At 41.6% G+C, this 20,716-nt stretch overlaps 1 protein-coding gene across 1 annotated transcript in view; it reads right to left on the bottom strand.

The window, feature by feature from the left end:
* Positions 1-20,716, bottom strand: part of KIAA0319L (KIAA0319 like) — a 202,265-nt gene that overhangs the window by 67,053 nt on the left and 114,496 nt on the right. The window contains exons 5-6 of the mRNA XM_077295806.1: positions 19,723-19,939; positions 11,679-11,780 (exon numbers count right to left, since the gene is read on the bottom strand). Of these exons, the coding sequence (XP_077151921.1) occupies positions 11,679-11,780; positions 19,723-19,939 (319 nt within the window). The remainder of the gene's footprint in view (positions 1-11,678; positions 11,781-19,722; positions 19,940-20,716) is intronic.

Consider the following 20,716-nt stretch of genomic DNA (forward strand, 5'->3'; position numbering starts at 1 on the left):
GGGACGCTCCATCATGAATACCAGCAAAATGGGAGGAATTCATGTCTGCCAAGGTATATATACACAATTGCATAAACACCAACCCTCTTCTAGCCATTGGTGGTCCCTTATCTATTGTGTAGACCCTTTTTTTGAGGGGGTGGGTTGAAGAATGACTCACTGTACAAAAAACGCATGCGGCGCAAAACGCTGCGTTTTTTGTTGAAAACGCAACTGCGTTTGCAAAAAACGCAGCGTTTTGCGCCGCATGCGTTGAACGCATGCGGCGCAAAACGCTGCGTTGTGCATGCGTTTTGCTGCGTTTTTGTTTGCGTTGTGCGTTGCGGCGACGCCGCTGCGGCGCACACCGCAAATGTGAACGTAGCCTTACTCTCCCTTCTTTTGAGGTGCACTCTGTGCACATCTACTCCCCCTCCAACTGGCTGTCATTTACTGCCTACCAGGGCCAGCCACCACCTTCTTCAACCATTTCGCCACCTGGCTACTTCATTTCCTTTCTGCTGACATCCCCACTATCATTATGGGAGACTTCAACATTCCCACTGACACTTCCCACTCAGCTGTCTCTAAGCTTCTATCTCTCACTTCCTCCTTCGGCCTCGCTCAATGGTCTTCCCCAGCCACTCATAAAGAGGGCCATCCACTGGGTCTCATCTTCACCCTCCTCTGTTCCCTATCTAACTTGTATAACTCACCTCTCCCTCTTCCTGACCACAACCTACTTACATTCTTTTCTATCTCATGTCCAGGTGCACAACCCCCACTCCACAAACTTGCAGACCCAGAAAGCACATTGACACAAACACATTGATTTACACTCACTCTCTGAAACCCTTCTCCCTCTTACAGACATAAGCTCCACAACAGCTGCAGCTCTCAAATCGGTTGCCCCCTCACACATACCAAAGCTCGCACAATCAACAGGCAACCCTGGTACACCAGCCTGATTAAATAACTGAGGAGGACTTCCAGGATTGCTGAGCGGAGATGGAAAGGATCCCATTCCAAGCACTTAATTACATTCCAACAGTCCCACACTACTCACAATCCTGTGAGCCCTGTGATGCCAGTACTGACTGAGCACAGGGCTCACGTGTCATAACAACCGCACTAGAGCCCTTGAAGAGCGAGTATCGACACCACTGGAACAATGCAGGCAAGGGAGGGGAATATAAGTGTTTTTATTTTCATAGAGGCAAACATTCATATTGAGAAATGTCAATTCAGGAGAACCGAATGTATCTGCCTTTATCTCCTCTGCCCTCACTATAGAACTGTACATGAAAGTCTGCATTCACTGAAGACAGATTTTACCCGTGAATTGAGAATTAATGATCGGTCCAGGAGGAGAAAAAAACAGCAGATTTTTTCTAATAAAATATATTACAAATTTGTTTATTTTCACGTGTTTTTAAAGTTTTCCTTACATATTGGCTCTCCCATCCACCAGCACTGCAGTTCTAAGTTTCATTCATTTAAACTCAGGATCAACAGGGGTCCCAGAAATCAGACTTCAACTTAATCAGAAAAAAGAGGACTTATCCTAGCAGTCTGAAATCATTTTCTAGGATATGATTAACCTTTTATGATTAACTTTCTTACTTTGCAAGTCACAAAAGTAAAGATTGCTGGAAACTCATCCAGGGCAAGTTAAGTCATGTTCCGCTGAGAACTTCATTGTTCAATAGGGAGGACTTGTCACTTGGCATTAAAGGGAATCTGTCACCTCATTTTTGGCCTATAAGCTAAGGCCGACACCATCAGGGGCTTATCTACAGCATTCTGTAATGCTATAGATAAGCCCCCGATGTAACCTGAAAGATAAGAAAAACAAGTTAGATTATAATCACCCAGGGGGCGGTCCCAGTGCGTTCTGGTCCGATGGGCGTCGTGGTCCGGGTCCGGCACCTCCCATCTTCTAACGGTGTCGTCCTCTTTTTTGCTTATTGTCGTGGCTCCTGCTCAGGTGTACTTTGTCTGCCCTGTTGAGGGCAGAGCTAAGTACTGCAGTGCGCAGGCGCCGGGCCTCTCTGACCTTTCCCGGAGCCTGCGCACTGCAGTACTTTGCTCTGCCCTCAACAGGACAGACAAAGTACGCCTGCGCAGGAGCTGCGACAGGAAGCAAAGAAGAGGACGACATCATTAGAAGATGGGAGGCGTCGGACCTGGACCACGACGCCCATCGGACCGCACCAAGACCGCCTCTGGGTTAGTATAATCTAACTTGTTTTTCTTATCTTTCAGGTTACATCGGGGGCTTATCTACAGCATTATAGAATGCTGTAGACAAGCCCCTGATGGCGGTGGCCTTAGCTTATAGGCCAAAAATGGGGTGACAGACTCCCTTCTCCTAAAACTGGCACTTTTTTGTGCCTCTCTGTTCCTGAAATTTAACACCCTCTTCCCTCTATATAAATCTACACTTTTTAGCTAACTGGGTGTGCAGCTTAGAGAAGACTCACATAAAGAAGAGTTTACTACCACACTCCTTGGATAGCAAGATACATACAAGGAAGAGTGGGCCATATTTCAGGAAAAGAGAGGTTCAGGAACAACACAAAACCATACTCAGATTCATGAGAACAGCAGCTTTTACACCACGTAAAACCATGCAACCTGTCATCTAGATGTAGCAGAGGTAGACCTGTCGTGGGACAAATGGATCATCATCTTCTCTGCAGAAAGGTGAGGAATTTTGTTGTGTGTTATTTTAATGCTTTGCAGGAGACAATGGCGTCTGTGGAATGGGCGATATGGTTTAATTAAGATTTATTAAAGGAGTCTGTGTTATTCTTTCAATTAAAGGACTTTTTTCAGGGCGTGTGTGTTTTTATACGATATGGCTATACGGTTATTAATGGGGGTGTCTCATTGACACCTCTCCATTACTAACCTGGGGGCTTGATGTCACTTGACAATACAAAGGTCACATCAAACCCCCCCCCCCCCAACTATTACCCCATTTGCCACCACTACAGGAAAAGTGGGAAGAGCGAGGCTAAGTGCCAGAATTGGCGATGCGCCTTTTCTGGGACGGCTGAGAGCTGATGTTTTTAGCCGGCGGGAAGGCAGTATCCATGGCCCCTTCCTAGACTATTAATATCATCCCGCAGCTGTCTACCTAGCCTTTGCTGGTTATTAATTATAGGGGGACCCTACGTCTTTTTTGGGGGGTCCCCCATTTTAATAGCCAGTAAATGCTAAATATACAGCTGTGGGCTGATATTAATAGCCTGGGAAGCTCAATGGGTATTACCACCTTCCCAGGCTATAAACATCGGCCCCCAGCTGTCTGAGTTCCCTCTGCTGGTTAAGAATATAACGCGGGAGCCCAAGCCATTTTTTTCAGAAAAATAATCTTTTAATAAATACATGTACAGTAATGCTCACTAATTGTATATGTCACTGACATCTATGTGTATACACTGTATGAAAATCAATCTATTCTATGCTGTTGGCTCCTGCTGTGATTTTACACTACGCGGTTGCTGAATTGACGACTTTTCTTCTACCTATCTATGTAATTTATCCTCTCTTTTGTCCATGGCACGAATGTGAAATAAAGGACATGTAACTTTTCATTTCAGCTGGTAAGTGCTGCATTTTTTCTTTATGAATCATTGGGACATTTGTTTTTCATGCAGGAAAGATATATATCTTGGTACCGTGTTTTTTCATGCAAGCACCCGTGTATTAGCTGAATACCTATACAGCAAAAATTTCAGATAAATAGCTCTCTCTGTCTACAGTGGTGATTTGTGGTTCCCTAGTTGCTGTTCATTTTCTCTTTTGCTGGAATATATATGTGTCACTGACATCTATATATCTATGTATTCTATGTATATATATGTCTATTCTATTCTGTCATGCTGAGATATTACTGTACTTTTCAGATGCTATCGGTGTGTAAAAATTGGACAGCACTTGCATGGTCCGAGTGCTGTGCATTTTTTTCTCTCGACCCACTGACTTCTATTGCGGGATGCGATCCGATTTCTGATTACAATTGCAGCATGCTGCAATTTTTTTCCAGCTCGATCGTGTTCTAATCTGAGCTGGAAAAAGTGCAGATGAATACACAATAATAGAATAACATTGGTCTGAAAGCAATCCCATTTTTAATCGGATTGCATTCGTCCGATTGCATCGCAAGTGGGAATGAGCCCATAAGCTGTGTGTCAAAGGAGACCGCGATTTATACTACCGTATATACTGCAACACTATGAAATTTCTGTTTATAATATTAGCGATCAAATGACAGCGGATCAAAATATATATACCGTATATTCTTGTGTATAAGCCGAGATTTTTAGTGCATTTTTTGTGCTGAAACTGCCCCCTCAGCTTATACACGAGTCATGGTCCAGAAAGCCGGTGGGGGAGGGGGAGCGGGCAGTTGTAGCACAGTGACAGCTGCAGCCGCCGACTTCCAGAAGACCTCAATACTCACCCTCCGTCGCTGCATCTCCGTCATTGCAAATCTGTCCTGGTGCGACAGCTTCTTCCTGTGCTGAGCGGTCACGTGGTACCGCTCATTAAGGTCATAAATATGGGCGAGACTCCACTCCCATAGGTGTGGCGTGCATATTCATGACCTTAATGAGGGGTACCACGTGATCGCTCAGCACAGGAAGAAGCTGTCGCAGAGACGTTCAGCGACGGTGCGAGGGGACCAAGTATGACGGGGGAGAAGGACGGGGGAAGGACAGAGGAGGATGGGGGAGCCCAGCCATGCATACAAGATGGGAGGGGGGAGCCGAGCCATGCATAGAAGAAGGGACCGGGGGAGCCAGGTATATAACAGGGGGAGCCACACAGAGCAGGACAGGACAGGGAGGAACCACACATACCGGGATAGGAATGAGGGGACAATACATACCAGGCTTATACTCAAGTCAATAAGCTTACCAAGTTTTCCGTGGCAAAATTAGGTGCCTCGGCTTATATTCGGGTCGGCTTACACTCGAGTATATAAGGTATATATGTTTTCAACAACATTAAATAAATCAACACCTTTTCCCAGTTTTAAAGTAAAGAAATAAAAAAAAATATATAATGAACAATTGGTATTGCATTGTCTGAAAAAGTCTGGTGTATTAAAATAAAAAAATATTTAAAATATTATCATCATTATGCTTTGCTTATATAGTGCCAAGATATTCCGCAGCGCTTTAAATACATTATCATCTGTTAAACTTCAAGGGAAAAAACGCCAGGCTTGCCCTTTTTTTCATTCGATAATAAATGATCATTTCTATGTACCCCAATGTGTTATCAATAAAAAGGTTTGGCCGGCAAACAAAACAAACTCTCGCACAGCTAAATAAAAACAGTTATGAGTCTCAGAAAATGGCGAGACAGACAAAATTTGTAATCATTTTTTTTTATTTTTACAAATTTTAGAATTTTTTAATTACCAAAATCTCAAAAAACTACACAAGTTTGATATCGCCATAATCGCACTGACGTGAAAAATCATGCCACCAGTTCCTTTTTATAGAATATACAACTCTGTTAAAAGAAAATCTGAAAAACAATGTTGGAAATGCAGTTTTTTTCACAATTTCACCCCACTTGGAATTTCTTTTCCAGATATGTCAGTAAAGGTAAAATGAATGGTGTCATTTAAAACTACAACTTGCCCCACAAAAAATAAGCACTCATATGGCTATCGACAGAAAACTAAAATAGTTATGGCTCTTAGAAGAAGCAAACATTAAAGCGCAAAACTGAAAAATTGGCCTTTCCTGAAGCAGTTAATATAATTGGGAAAGCAATGTTTATTCAACGAGGTGCCATTCGCTTCTGCAGAAGAGCTGATGTTCTTGTTAAGCATTGTACCAGAATGTGTGAACACCCGAAACTACACCATAGAAATTGTCTGTGAGGGGGGAAATGCTATGAAACAAAACTGTACCGCTACTAAACCACAAACCCTAGAGAAACTGCATGTGGCTCAGGCGGATCATCGGCATACAAGAAGGCGCTGCTTACTAGATGGGATTCATTTTCACAGAGGCAGCTTTTCAGGCTAATATTCCTGCATAACTGGTTTAGCCAGAAAAGTATAAAGAATATATTGTGCAAATAAACATATAGTAGATGTGACTCCTAATCATGAGAATGAGCAGGATAATTGGCAATAACAGCTCCGAAACTGCAACTTTCATATCTTGACACTTCAATTTTTGTTGGTAAAAACAATGTGGGTGACGTTCCTAAAGCTGTAAAACTGGTTGTGCTGAGCTACAAGACAGGTCCTGTACATAATCAAGATGTAATGGACACATATGGAAAAACACTCAGTGGGGAGGAGGGCGTCTAAACATTATTTAGGCTGATGAGTTTCTGACACTGCGTCTTACAGTTCCAGCAAAGTGGATGGGATTTATGGAGATCTAACCCCCACTGTGCCTTTTGTACACAGCGTAAATTCAACTGTGGTGTTGGTTTCAAATTTTTATTATTATTATACATTTTTATAGCGCCATTTATTCCACGGCGCTTTACATGTGAAAAGGGGGCAAATATAGACAAATACAATAAACATGAGCAAAAAAAACAAGGCATATAGGTACATAAGGAGAGAGGACCCTGCCTGCGAGGGCTCACAGTCTACAGGGGATGGGTGAATCTGCAACATATCAGGTTCTGTTGCGGGTACGCTGAGTTTTAAGAGCAGATTTTGCCCATAGATTTGTATTAGATGCGGAAAATCCACAGGTAAAAAGTTCATGTGTTTTTGTGCGTTTTCAAAGCAGAAAACACATGTAAACCGCACATGAAGTTTTGTCAACGCCAAGTACCAGAAATTCTGCAACATCAAAAACTCAGCAAAAGCTCATCGTGGGAACGTAGCCCTAAAGAGGCTTTCCATCTTTAGTGAATTCTGCTCCAAGGAGCTCACACTGAGGGGCAGTGACAATACTTGGCAGATGGAAAATCAGAAGTTTCCTTTATTGTTACGGACTGATTGAACAGTTTGGAGAGTGTCAAATACAATACCATGTACTGTTTAAAGCGACTTGGACACTGGTGATGGGTATTTTTAAAGAGAACCTCTACATGGCGCCGTATCCACAGGTTGCATATATCAGGCACCGGCTGTATGAGCTCAGCCAGGTTTTAAAAACTGGCTGGGGACTTACAAGGGGCATTCATTAAAGATTTCCCCTGACCCACTTCTATTTATCACAGGACGCTGAAACTGTACATGTGTAATGATATAATAAGGGTATGTGCACATGTTGCGGATTTGCCTGTGGATTTTTCCGCACTGACTCCGCATGTCTTGGCAAAAAATGCATGTAAAAATCCGCGTGTTTTTGTGCAGATTTGATGCATTTTTTGATGCGTTTTTGAAAGCTAAATAAAGATCTATTATTGAACAAAAAATATGTTATGTCATTTCTTGTCCAGCCTTCTCTTTTACATTTGTCCAACCCACACTCCATTACACATAGATAGATAGATAGATAGATAGATAGATAGATAGATAGATAGATAGATAGATATAGATATGGGATAGACAGATCTATAGACAATATCTATCGATCTATGTATAGATCTATCTATCTATAGATCTATCTATCTATCTCATTTATTCTATCTATCTCATTCCTTCTATCTATCTGTCTGTCTCATTCCTTCTATCTATCTATAGATAGATAGCTAGATAGATAAGGAATTAGATAGATGATAGATAGATGATAGAAAGATAGATATATAGATAGATAGATGGAATGTGATAGATGGATAGATAGATCTACAGTATATATAGATAGATCTATAGATACATAGATATATCTATTCATTTATCTATCTATAGATATATGTATGGATAGATATATCTATGGATAGTTGTAGATAGATATATGGATAGTTAGATAGATATATGGATAGATATATCTATAGATATATAATAGCAAGGCCGATGTTTATTAATGAACAATATGCTTAATTTAAAAAAAAAAAAAAAAAAAAAAAAAAAAGGGAAAAAAATGGCATGGGCTCCTGCACAAATTTGTACGCCAGAGGGGGGAAGCCGACAGCCGGGGGCCAATATTTGTAGCCTGGGATGGGGGTAATACCCATGGCCCCTGCCCAGGCTATGAATATCAGCCCGCAGCTGTCTGCATAGCCTTTACTGGGGGATCCCAAAAATAAATGACGTGGGGTCCCCCTATATTTTATAGCCAGAAAGGCTACTCAGACAGCTGCGGGCTGATATTCATAGCCTAGGAAGGGGCCATGGATATTGCCCCCCCACCTATAAATGCCAGCTCCCAGCCGCCCCAGAAATGGCGCATCTGTGAGATGCGCCAATTCCGGCACTTAGCCTCTCTCTTGCCATTGCCCTGTGGCCGTGGCATATGGGGAAATAAGGGGTTAATGTCACCTTTGTGTTGTAAGGTGACATTAAGCCCTGGTTAGTAATGGAGAGGCGTCAATAAGACACCTATCCATTACTAATCCTATAGTAGTGAAAGAGTTAAAAAAAAAAAAAAAAAAAAAAAGCCAGAAAAGTCTTTTAATATTCTTAATTTCACCATACTTACAAGCACGCCTAATTCCTGCAATGCACTCGATCGCCTGCAAACAATAAAAAATAATAAACCAACCGCATACTCCCTGTCCGACGCAGTCCAATTAATAACGAGTGTCCCATGACTATCTCCCCTATAGAACAGGGACATCGGGTGATGTCACTGCTCTATAGGGCCTCCAGTGACACACTGACAGAAGACAATGGCTCCTGCAGTGCATCACTGAAGAGGTTACTTTAGTTCATTGTCTCGCTTTATGGCAATGCTGCGTGGGAATTTTCATGAGTATGAACTAAACTATACTGTACTCACAGCGGCGGAGGGATACAGTACGGAAGGATACATTCAGTCATTGTATCCCGGGGCCCCTGGAGAGTGGTCGCATCTGCTGATGTGACAGCTCTCCACAGGAGATCATCGTGGTACAATCGTGTTAATTGGATTACGTCGGACACAGGGAGTATATTGTTCATTATTTTTTTGTTTTTTCAGGTGAGCTAAGGCTTCGGGGATTAGGTGTAGATGGTGAGTATGAACTATATATGTACTGTATGTGTTTTTTTCTTTTTTACATTCAACACATTAGCCGGATGATGGAACTACTACTGTCCCATCATTGGCTAATATGTCAATCACTGTCTCTGTAGCAGGCATAGCCGGATGGGACTTGTAGTCCCTTCGGACGATGCCTGCACACACACACACACACACACACACACACACACACACACACACACACACACACACACACACACACTGACACAGCCCCGCAGACCCCCCCCAAGACCTCCCCGCACACCCCCGCAGACCCTTGGACAGCCCGCAGACCCCCCGGACAGCCACGCCGACCCCTGGACAACCCTGCACACAGTCCCGCCCATCCCGCACACAGTCACCGCCCACAGTCACCGCCCACACTCCCTCCTCCCGATCTGCAGCGTTTCATCCGCAGCAAAACAGCAGATCTTTTTTATATCTGCGGTTTTACTGCGGATGTGCCTGACTGACACAGCCAAATCTGCAACGTGTGCACATACCCTAAGTCTCTATAGGTTATATGCCAATTTGCAACTCAGAACTGATAACGGTCTTGATTTTACAGGTGCTGAAGTGGTGTGAGGTTTGATAATGGACCCAGTGGAATACAGAGCAGTCATCAAGTTCCTTTACTTGAAAGGCCTGAAACCAAAGGATACGTTCGATGAGATGAAAGAGGTTTATAGTGATGATTCCACATCATAAGATGTAGTCAAGGACTGGCATCGTCAACTCAAATGTGGTCGGACTTCGGTGCAAACAGCTCCAATTCCAGGGTGATACCACTCTGCTATAGATGAACACATCATTCAGCAAGTCAAGGACGCCATTTTGGAAAAATCGCCACGGAACCATTCGCAACTTAGCCTTAAATGTCAAGATTAGTGTGGGATTCATGGAGAAAAAAACATCCAAAACCATCTTCACATGCATAAGGTATCCGATCGCTGGGTTCCCTGATTACTGTAGGCAGCATGGTGGCTCAGTGGTTAGCACTGCAGCCTTGCAGCGCTGGAGTCCTGGGTTCAAATCCCAAAAAGGACAACATCTGCAAGGAGTTTGTATGTTCAACCCGTGTTAGTGTGGGTTTCCTCCGGGTACTCTGGTTTCCTCCCACACTCCAAAGACATACTGATAGGGAATTTAGATTGTGAGCCCCATAGGGGACAGAGATAATAATGTGTGCAAAACTGTAAAGCGCTGCGGAATATGTTAGTGCTATATAAAAACAAAGATTATTATTATTTATTGTTACTCACACCTTTCCAGAAGCAGTAACTAGTTGAATACTCTCAGGCTCTATTGAAACTAGGAGGACTTTTTCAACAGAGTGATCACATAGGATGAAAGCTGGGTCCATCACTATGATCCTGAGACTAAAGTCCAGTCGATGCAATTGAAGCATCATGACTCACCGCCTCTAAAGAAGGCACGTGCCCAACCCTCGGCAGGCAAGGTCATGCTCACAGTATTTTGGGACCAGCACGGAATAGTATTGATGGATTTCCTAGCAAAGGGTACCATGATGGGGCATACTATGCTTCACTGCTGCAGAAGTTGCAGGAGGCCATCAAAACTAAGAGATGTTGCATGCTCACTAAAGGTGTCCGACTTCTGCAAGACAATGCGCCAGTTCACAACTCACATGTTGCCCAAATGGAAGCATGCTCCTGTGGCTTTGAAATTCTACAACATCCCCCTTATTCACCCGCCTCACACCATCGGACTTCCACCTCTTTCCAACACTGAAGTGATTTTTTTTAAGGGTGGTGCACATAAATTCCCTTAAAAATGCCTTTATTAATATTAGTTTCTAAAAAAACATCTACCCAGTGCAAAAAAAAAAAGTCAATAACTATAATAAACATAGACCAAAAATACACTACAATGTCCCTGCAATAGGCCTGATTTGCTTCTGCATAGCTGTGGAGGTTGGCACCCTATAATACGATTTTTTTGGCGCCCCCACTCAAGGGACCATGTACAGGTTCTCTTTAAAAATACCCATCACCAGTGTCCAAGTCACTTTACACAGTACAAGATATTGTATTTGACACTCTCCAAACTGTTCTGATTTCTAAAATGACACTCTCCAAACTGAGATCATACAGCCGATGCCTGATACATGCTGTCCATGGATCGGGTCCAAATTAAGAATAAAGGGAAACTGTCAGCACAACCTGACTTTATAAGGCACACAGTACTAATAGGAATCATATCTTTTGCATCCAAATCCATTGTTGCTTTTGATAAGATTCCTGTTTTTATTGAAATAAGCTAATGTGGTGCTGGGTGCACCCTGGGTGTGGTCGACCATTTCAGTGCACCTTCCTACCTACTTGTTTTCCAGCTAGAAAGGAAGATGCATTGAAGTGTCCCTTACAAGGTGTTGTGCTGGGTTTGATCCGTCATTGTGTGCCGACAGACTCTACTGCACCTAGGGCCCATATAGTGTTGATGCAGGATTATGGAGAGTAGAAAGCAGCCATTTAATATCCATATCCTGAGCACAGAAAGGGAGAAGACAAGTTAGAGAGACGAATGATAAAGGTCGCCTGCGGTACGTGCAGCAAGCATGTGAATATATGGAATTACCTGCAGGAGGTTCAGGAAGGACAAAGGCATTCAGCTGAACTGCATTTTTCGGTAAGGTAACCTCGACACTATCTCCAGCAGACACCACAAGCTTGTTGGTTACTAGAGGAAAGATAAAAGCACAAAAATACATTTAACTGGTATCTACACACATATAGCCATGGTGCAGAAAACCGATACACCAGAAGGCAAGAAGGAGGAGGCCCACAGTGAAAGATGGAAGTTCTGTTTTGCATAAGAAATACATAAATGTCAAAACTTTGGGAATATAGGACACCCCCACATAAAGGGGTCCAGAAAGTAAAGATATTAGGCGAGTAACATAGAAACATGCCAAAAAAATCACATTGGTAATGTCTGCGATTTTCGACAACACAGATCTTAATGGATACACTTTAAACCTTTGCAGTATGGCTACAGATGCCCAAACACCCCAAACAGACCCAATGAGGATACAATGAGTATAGGGGATGCGGACTCTCCCCTAATGGTTGATGTCGAGGATTGGTGTTTGGGTCCTTTGTTTTCATCGGAGATAAGGTGAAACCGAACACAATATTCTAAAGATACATTTGTACATTTCTTGCAACAAATGTAACTCCTTAAACCCTAATAAATTACTGACACGACCTATTGCATCATGCTCCTCTCACCATAAATGCTCAAACTCATTAATATAATCGGCACGTGTAAACTGCCTTTATTTAACCCCTTCGCCCAATTTTACAATTCTGATCAGTATCCCTTTATGAGGAGGTTATAACTCTGGAACGCTTCAACATATTCCAGTGATTCTGAGATTGTTTTTCATGATATATTATATTTCATGATAGTGATAACATTTCATTGATATGATTCTTGTTTATTTGTGAAAAAAATGGAAATTTGAGAAATGTTGAAACTTTTTCAATTTTCAAACTTTTGATTTTTATGCCCTTAAATCAGAGACTTATGCCACACAAAATAGTTAATAAATAACATTTCCCACATGTCTACTTTAAATCAGCACAATTTTTAAAACATTTTTTTGGTTAGGAAGCTAAGGGTTAAAAGCTGACCACAAATTTTCCAAAACCATTTTTTTAGGGACCACCTCACATTTGAAGTGACTTTTAAAGATCTATTTGACAGAAAATACCCAAAAGTAACACCATTCTAAAAACTGTACCTCTTAAGGTGCTCAAAACCACATTCAAGAAGTTTGTTAACCCTTCAGGTGCTTCACAGGAATTAATGGAAAGATAAAATAAACATTTAACTTTAACCTCCATCTGCCTCATTATAGGGAATCTACCGCTGGGTGCTCCGTCTGAATCACGTATTTCAGAGATTTCCACAGAAACCACGATGCAAGCGCTCAGCGCAAATTGCAGGATAAATGTGCGCCAAGCCTTACTGCGATCTTTGGGAGGCAGAACGAACAAATCAACAGCATGTGAAGAATTGGTTTCATTTATTTTTTACGCGGTTCCTCGTACGGTATAAGTGATTAGAAGACTTTATTCTTTGGGTCGGTGCAATTACACCAATACCAGATTTATGTCGGGTTTTTATGTTTGGCAGCTGTCCCACACTAAAAGACGCTGTTTATTGCAAAAACTAGTTTTGCATCACCATATTTAGACAGCTATAATTTCTCCATATTTCGGCTGACAGTCATGTGAGGGCTCATTTTTTGAAGGGACGAGTTGACGTTTTTATTGGTTCCATTTTCAGGTATATGGCATTTTTTGATTGCTTTCTATTCTGATTTTTGGGAGGTAGAATGAACAAAACCAACAATTCAGATTTTTTTTTATCAATCTGCATGTGGTAAAATTGATAAGGCAGCTGTATTATTCGGGATGATTACAGCGATACCACATTTATGTATTTTTAATATTTTGGTGCTTTATCACAAACTATTTTATAGACAAAATAATTATTATTGCCTCACTTTGCTCTGAGAGCTATAACTTTTATTTTTTTGCTGACGGAGCTTTGCGGCGGTTTGTTTTTTGAGGGACAAGATGACGGTTTTGGCGGTACCATTTTTATTTACACTTTTTGTTAGGCAGTATGGTGATAAAGCACTGTTTTTTGCCTCTTTTTTCAATTTTACAGTGTTCAATGAAGGGGTTAGCTTGTCTGACAGGTAGGAAGGAGGGGCGAGTCAGCTCCTGCTCTTAGCAAGCGCATTTAAGCCCCCTTCCCTGTAGGACCCTGAAGAACCCCAACAGCCATCTTGCGGCCCGGGTTCATCATGGAGACCATCGGCACAACGCAATCACATCACATTGTGCTGATGGAAGCAGAGAGGGAGCTCACCTCAGAAGGGTTAAACATCCGCGATCGTTGCTAACACCGATCGTGGATGTTGCTGCAGGGTGCCAGCTCTCCCATAGAGCCGACACCCGCACCTGATCACGGTGGAGCCCAGCATGAGCCTGAGCAATCATGGAGCCGTACATAAACGGCGATTTATGGGAATGCAGCTCCACGAGCAGCGCCATATATAATATATATATATATATATACACACTGTATATATATATATATATATATATATATATATATATATATAGATAGATAGATAGAGAGAGAGAGAGAGCACACATGTTGAAAAGGGGTTAAAAAGTTTAAAATTTCACTTCAGAAATCAGTAGTTCACATGACAGTAAGCAACTTTGCAATATATCTTATCAGAGAGATTTCCCCATTACTGAAAAAGGAGATGACAATTAGTGCTGTAAAAAACTGTGGAGACGGGAGGAGACAGGGAGAAAGAAGAGCAAGTGGCAGACCCAGAGTTTCTGATGCAAGTTCTACTGAAACATCATTTACAGGTCTCAATAAAATGTTATGCCTTCTCCTATGACAGCAATGGGAAAATCTGTATTCACTGAAATTTCTCATAAATTGAGAATTTTGAAAATGTGAATGATTAGTTTAGGAGGAGAAAGAAGTGGATTTCTCTAATAAGACATATTACAAAGTTCCTTATTGTCATGTGTACTATTGATTTATGAAAATAAATAAATTACACTCTGCAAGTACTCGGGTACTGATTGGAATTGTATTTGGTCAGGCCAAGCATGTCTATTCATGGGGAGGTTGGGGAACAGATGTTCAGCGTTCACAGCAGTTAAACTCAATTTTATAGCTATTGCGTGGACTCCGCCTAATAATGGAAGGTTGCAGGATAGATTTCTCCTCCATAGGGGAGTAGAGGCAGCTGACATTTAACTAAGGACATGAAAACCCTTTCAATAAAGGCCAATTGCAGCACCACGGGAAAAAGATGATAAAAATTTAATGTAACCTTTCAGAAAGCACTTTACCTTGACCGGATTTTACTGGCAACAACTTAAGATTATAGAGCAATCAGAAAACTCCATGTTAGCACACTTTTACTAAATGTACGTATGTGCAATACTGCGTGCTGTGCTTCATCATGAGCTAAGGTTTCTTCAAAATCCGCAACGCAAGTCAATGGATGCATGGAGAACATCCACAATGTACTCCAGTGCTCAGCCGGTACTCACTGACACTGGATTTTCTGCTCGGCGTGCATTTACCCTAAATGTTATGGCTGATTAGTGGAAAGTAAGTTAGAAATCAGTTCAAATGGATTTAGAACACCTTTAATTAACTCTGAGATCTCAAGAGAAAATAAACAGGGTATGGAAGGAAATACAAAGGAATTTGTGCAAAATACATTAGAAATTGCCTAACTTTTCCTTTTTTTAATTTGTGGGTTGGCAAAAGGATACAGCAAGAGACCAGGGAATACTTTGTTTCAACATTGTCAAGAGTCTTTTATGCCGAGGACAATGATTTACAGACACCAGGGAGATAAGACAATACAGGTAGATCCTGAATGGTAATTATTGGCTGAAGGGATGCCTTCTGGCCCGGGATATGGGGGGCAGCGAGCTCCTAGGATGACTGGAGCAAACATTTCAAAAGCTATCTATGTCCCCTCTGCAACAAAGCTGGCTGTAGAGGATTACCCGCTAGATACATTGTGAAATATCTAAGCCCTAGTGGTTTTACACCTAAAAATACACGATTTTCTAATTGCTGACTCTGCTTTTCTAGTGACTGAATCCTATTCTGAGGCAGGTGATGTGCTAATGAATGCAATGGCATGGCTGATACTAATGATATCATTAACACAATGGCTCTAGTTTTCGAGGCTCAACGCATACATATAGTTTAATATCTAGCTGGCTAAATTAATAGCTTTTGTTGTTGACAAAATAAGTCGGAGTTTAATGGGGATAATAGGTTAAGTGACAGCTCACAGCTCGTTGGAACCCATACAAAAGACAGAACAGGGAACATTTAGATTGTAGGGGCAGTGCGCGTCTTTATTGGACAGCTGCAAATAACCAAGTGCTTTGCTTGGCTGGTGTTCAACACTCGCATTAAGAATGAATGAAGTGGACGTGCGAATGATTGACCACGGCTTCATTCACACAAAGGTTTTCAAAATCCTGATTCTCGGGATCAGTGGTTGGACACACAGCGATCAGAAAGTAATTCCCCATCTCATGGATAGGGGAGAACTTCCAAACATGAAACAACCCTTTTTATGACGTACTTAGAATTTGCAAGTTCATGAGATACAATTGTATATGGTGGGGACTGACCTGACATTGCAATTGGTAACGACTCTAAGCTTGGTGCTGTATTCATATAAGGATGGTGGTTCTAGTGCTGTATTCCTGAACTGATGATGGTTCTGTATTCATGTACTGATGATGGGTTTGGTGCTGTTTGCATGTACTGATGATGGTTCTTTTGCTGTATTCATTTACTTATGGTGGTTATGGTGATGTATTAATGTAATGATGAAGATGATTCTGGTGCTGTAGTCATTTATTGATGATGGTTCTGGTGATGGATTTGTTATTAATAATAGTTTATTATAGGGTTACTGTGCTATACTTGCACACATGGACAACACAAAAACTGAAAATACAGCCATCTGAAAGAGGCGATATATGTTAGCTGAACATTTGGTTGACTAAAGCCTGTCATACACTTTAGATAGCAGTTGCTCAAAAGACGGTTTATGTCTCCCATACGCAGAAGCTCTCGCTATGCTGAGTGATCCTGTGATTTACATGAGAGAGCCACTGCCAGAGTTTTCTGGTGGCAGGTAATATATCGAGAAAAGGGTCGGCAGTTTGAAATTGGACATGTTAGATTCTTATCTTCCCCACCAATCATCTATATGGGACCCCCACACACATTAGACTGTGGCTCGAACCCACCAATACCAGTGGTTCGGGCGAAGCTAGTCTTACAGGTGCTTCTCACAAAATTAGAATATCATCAAAAAGTTACTTTATTTCAGTTCTTCCATGCAAAAAGTGAATCTCATATATTATATAGCGTCATTACAAACAGAGTGATCTATTTGTTTATTTCTGTTAATGTTGATGATTATGGCTTACAGCCAATGAAAACCCAAAAGTCATTATCTCAGTAAATTAGAATAATTAACAAAAAACACCTGCAAAGGCTTCCTAAGCGTTTAAAAAGGTTGATGAAAATGAAGCATTTTAGCCTTAAATAATACACGTTGAGTGAAATTTCAAGGAGTTGTAGGATCGCATAACCTTAGGACAGGGTACTAATACCAGGTTGGTGGAGGTGCGACACCTGCAGCGATCATCTGTCCCCAGTGCCAGCCAGATGTGCTTAGTTGTAAAGCAGAAGAGCACAGTTTGGCCGCAGAAGGGAACCACATCCGTCTCTATTCATTTGAACAGGGGTGGATGTGCAGTACCCAGTCGCAGCCACTATACAGTTGATGGAATTGTGCTGTGTAGCTCCACAACTGATCATAGCTGGCCACCTCCGGGAAAAGCTGATTGTCTGGGGTGTTGCCGACCCACTGATTTGGTATGGATGACCTATCCTAAGGATAGACTATCAATATTAAAGTACTGGACAACTCCTTTAACCATGAACGATTGTTTTTGCCAACTGATTCCATATGATTATCATCTGAAAAGAAATCAGGCAGGTTTGAAATTTTCATCCAATATACAATGATCATCTTGTCAAGATCTTACTTTTGTGTGAAAGATCTTTTGCCCTTCTACATAGGTGGCAAACCATTTCAAATAGCTGTCAGTCTAACGTGTTCAGATGACAGCTTTTAGGGAACCTTAAAAGGAGTCATCGGGTTTAGCAACCTAATCTGAGAGTAGTAGCATAATGTAAAGACCGAGACCTTTATTCCAGCGATGTGTTACTTGGTGTATTTGTACAGTGTATATATGAAGGTGTTAATTAGTCGTGTGGGCGGGGTTATTTAGAGTAAAACATTCAGATAATTGTTAGATCTGCAGGAGATAAAACAGGGATTTTATCACAAATGACAGCAAATAGGCCCGCAAGTGACACATTGTTGGAATCGAGATCTCTACCCCCTTAATGATTAAGCTCTCAGATGGGGTAGCAGATATCTACTGACAGATTCCCTTTAATACACACTCCACTTTGGATGAGCATCCATATGTTCTGCATAGGGTAAGGACACATGGGAGAACAATATGATGGGTAAACCTTTCCCGATTGGTAGTTGTTTAAATGTCTGTTTACACAGGTAGACTAAAGTAAATGATGCACACTGAGTGATTCTTAAAGGGAAGCTGTTACCTGAATTTGGCGGGACAGGTTTGCGGTCATATGGGCGGGGTTTTCGGGTGTTTGATTCATCCTTTCCTTACCCGCTGGCTGCATGCTGGCCGCAATATTGGATTGAAGTTCATTCTCTGTCCTCCGTAGTACACGCCTGCGCACGGCAATCTTGCCTTGCGCAGGCGTGTACTAAGGAAGGACACAGCATGAATTTCAATCCAATATTGCGGCCAGAATGCAGCCAGCGGGTAAGGAAAGGGTGAATCAAACACCCGAAAACCCCACCCATATGACCGCAAATCTGTCCCGCCAAATTCAGGTGACAGGTTCCCTTTAATAGATTGTTCAGTGAGTATAGGCTGCCATTGTTTTTGTCAGTGCGAATCCTGCTTACATGGTACAATGCACCACCGAGAATGACGATTTTTATTTTTTTCTCTTACACTACACAAAGATCATTGCACCCAATGAACAAGCAATTTTACGGCAAGATAATTGTGAAATGAGCATTTTGAAGAACTCTCATTCATGGTTATCTGCAGTGTACATGAATATCTTTGGTGGCAGCTTATCTCTCCTGAGAGTAAGGCTGTGTGCACACGTGGCAGATTTTTCGCTATAAAAAACGCGAAAAAAAACGCATACATTATGCATCCCATCATTTAGAATGCATTCCGCAATTTTTGTGCACATGATGCGGTTTTTTCCCGCGAAAAAAACGCATCTCGGTAAAAAAACGCAGCATGAACATTAATTTTGCGGATTTTTTGCGGATTTCCCACTATATTATTGCATGGGAACCTCCAGAAAAATCCGCAAAAAAAACGCACCAAAAACGCGAGAAAAACTCATGCGGATTTCTTGCAGAAAATGTCCTGTTTTGCTCAGGAAATTTCTGCAAGAAATCCTGAACGTGTGCACATAGCCTAAAAGGTTCTGGTGTTTACATTCAAAACGCTACATCCTTCTTTTCCCCAACATAATCTGTAGATGAAAATGCTTGTCAGATCTCACAAAAATCAGCAGATATTGTCATTTTTAAAAATTTGTATGGGGATCTTTATGGCCGTTACTTGCCCCATGTAGTGAAAGAATTATGGAAGCTTGGAACAACTATGCAAGTAAATACAAAAATGTGCGTGGCGGTGCCTGCAGAGTGATCCTTCAACAGTTACGGTAATCATTAACCAAGTTCTATCTATTGATTCACCTTCAGAATAACGAATGTCTTCCTATGAAATAAATGTGTATCTAGAATTTTGGGGTGTTAGTGAAATGATAAGTGTCAGCTTAGAAAAAGTGAAGGCCCTTCTAATGAATATATAGATGTGTAATGTAGTTGTGATCTGTCCTAGATGTCATTTCTCTAACGTTATACAAATAGATGTTAGGACAATCCGCTTACCTGGTGCGGTGGAGCTGGTAGGAGCAGGCGTTGGCTGCGTGCTTGTGTTGACAGGTACTACGGCTGGTGCCTGTGTGACCAGACTTGGTTTTCCTCTATTCGTTGTTGGTGGACCATCAAGAGGCAGTGATTCTGTGACACCGATATCGTTTAATGGCTTGCCAGTGACTGAGCGGTCAGATGGTGGGACAGTAGGAATCACTCGGGATACATTTGTCTGTAAAAGAAAACAAATAGGGGACAAAAATAATTCAGTACATATTTTGTCACTAGCCGCTAAACTCCAAAACGTAAATAAAAAGATCACAGCAGGAGAGACTTGGATTTCAGAGGGATCTGGTCACAGCTGCGGAAATACAGAATTTCAGCCCTTTGGGCACAATTTCATCAAGGTCAAATTGCCCATTAAGCTGCTCTATAACTCAATTATCGCATCAAATGTTCCCGAATAAGGCACCATAAAACGTATAGAATTATTGCTTTCAGGAAGTAAAAGTACGGATTCACATGTGGGGATCCCCACACTTTGTGCCCTGCAAGACTGGAGAAAGTGAAGGTTATCCACCTCTGCTCCCAGAAATGTAATGGGTACCTTTATTACTAATTCAGGGGGGTATAAACCTGTCCCGGTAATATGGCAATACACAGATGCATAGCTTTTTAGAGCATATTGGAAAGTTTTACAGATTTATTTCTTTTTCGGATCAGTTTTGGAATCATACAAACAGAAATAAAATGATCAAGCAGAGAACCCATTCACTTGAATAGGAACAGAACAATCATAAAATCGCCTGTTCGCCTCTCCAACTGCCCTCTGTTATTTTGCTGGCTCAAAAAAATTATAGCCTGTACAACTTTATCTGGTTAAAAAAAAAGATAGCAAGTGGATCCTTCTTTTGTATCCTTTTCTGCTCCATTTGGAACAGATTTTTTTTTTTTAACACTGGATCCATTACAAACATGTGACAACTGGAATGTTAACAGAGCCCAATTC

This window comes from Ranitomeya variabilis, chromosome 3, assembly GCF_051348905.1.
Source record: "Ranitomeya variabilis isolate aRanVar5 chromosome 3, aRanVar5.hap1, whole genome shotgun sequence".
Lineage (NCBI taxonomy): Eukaryota > Metazoa > Chordata > Amphibia > Anura > Dendrobatidae > Ranitomeya > Ranitomeya variabilis.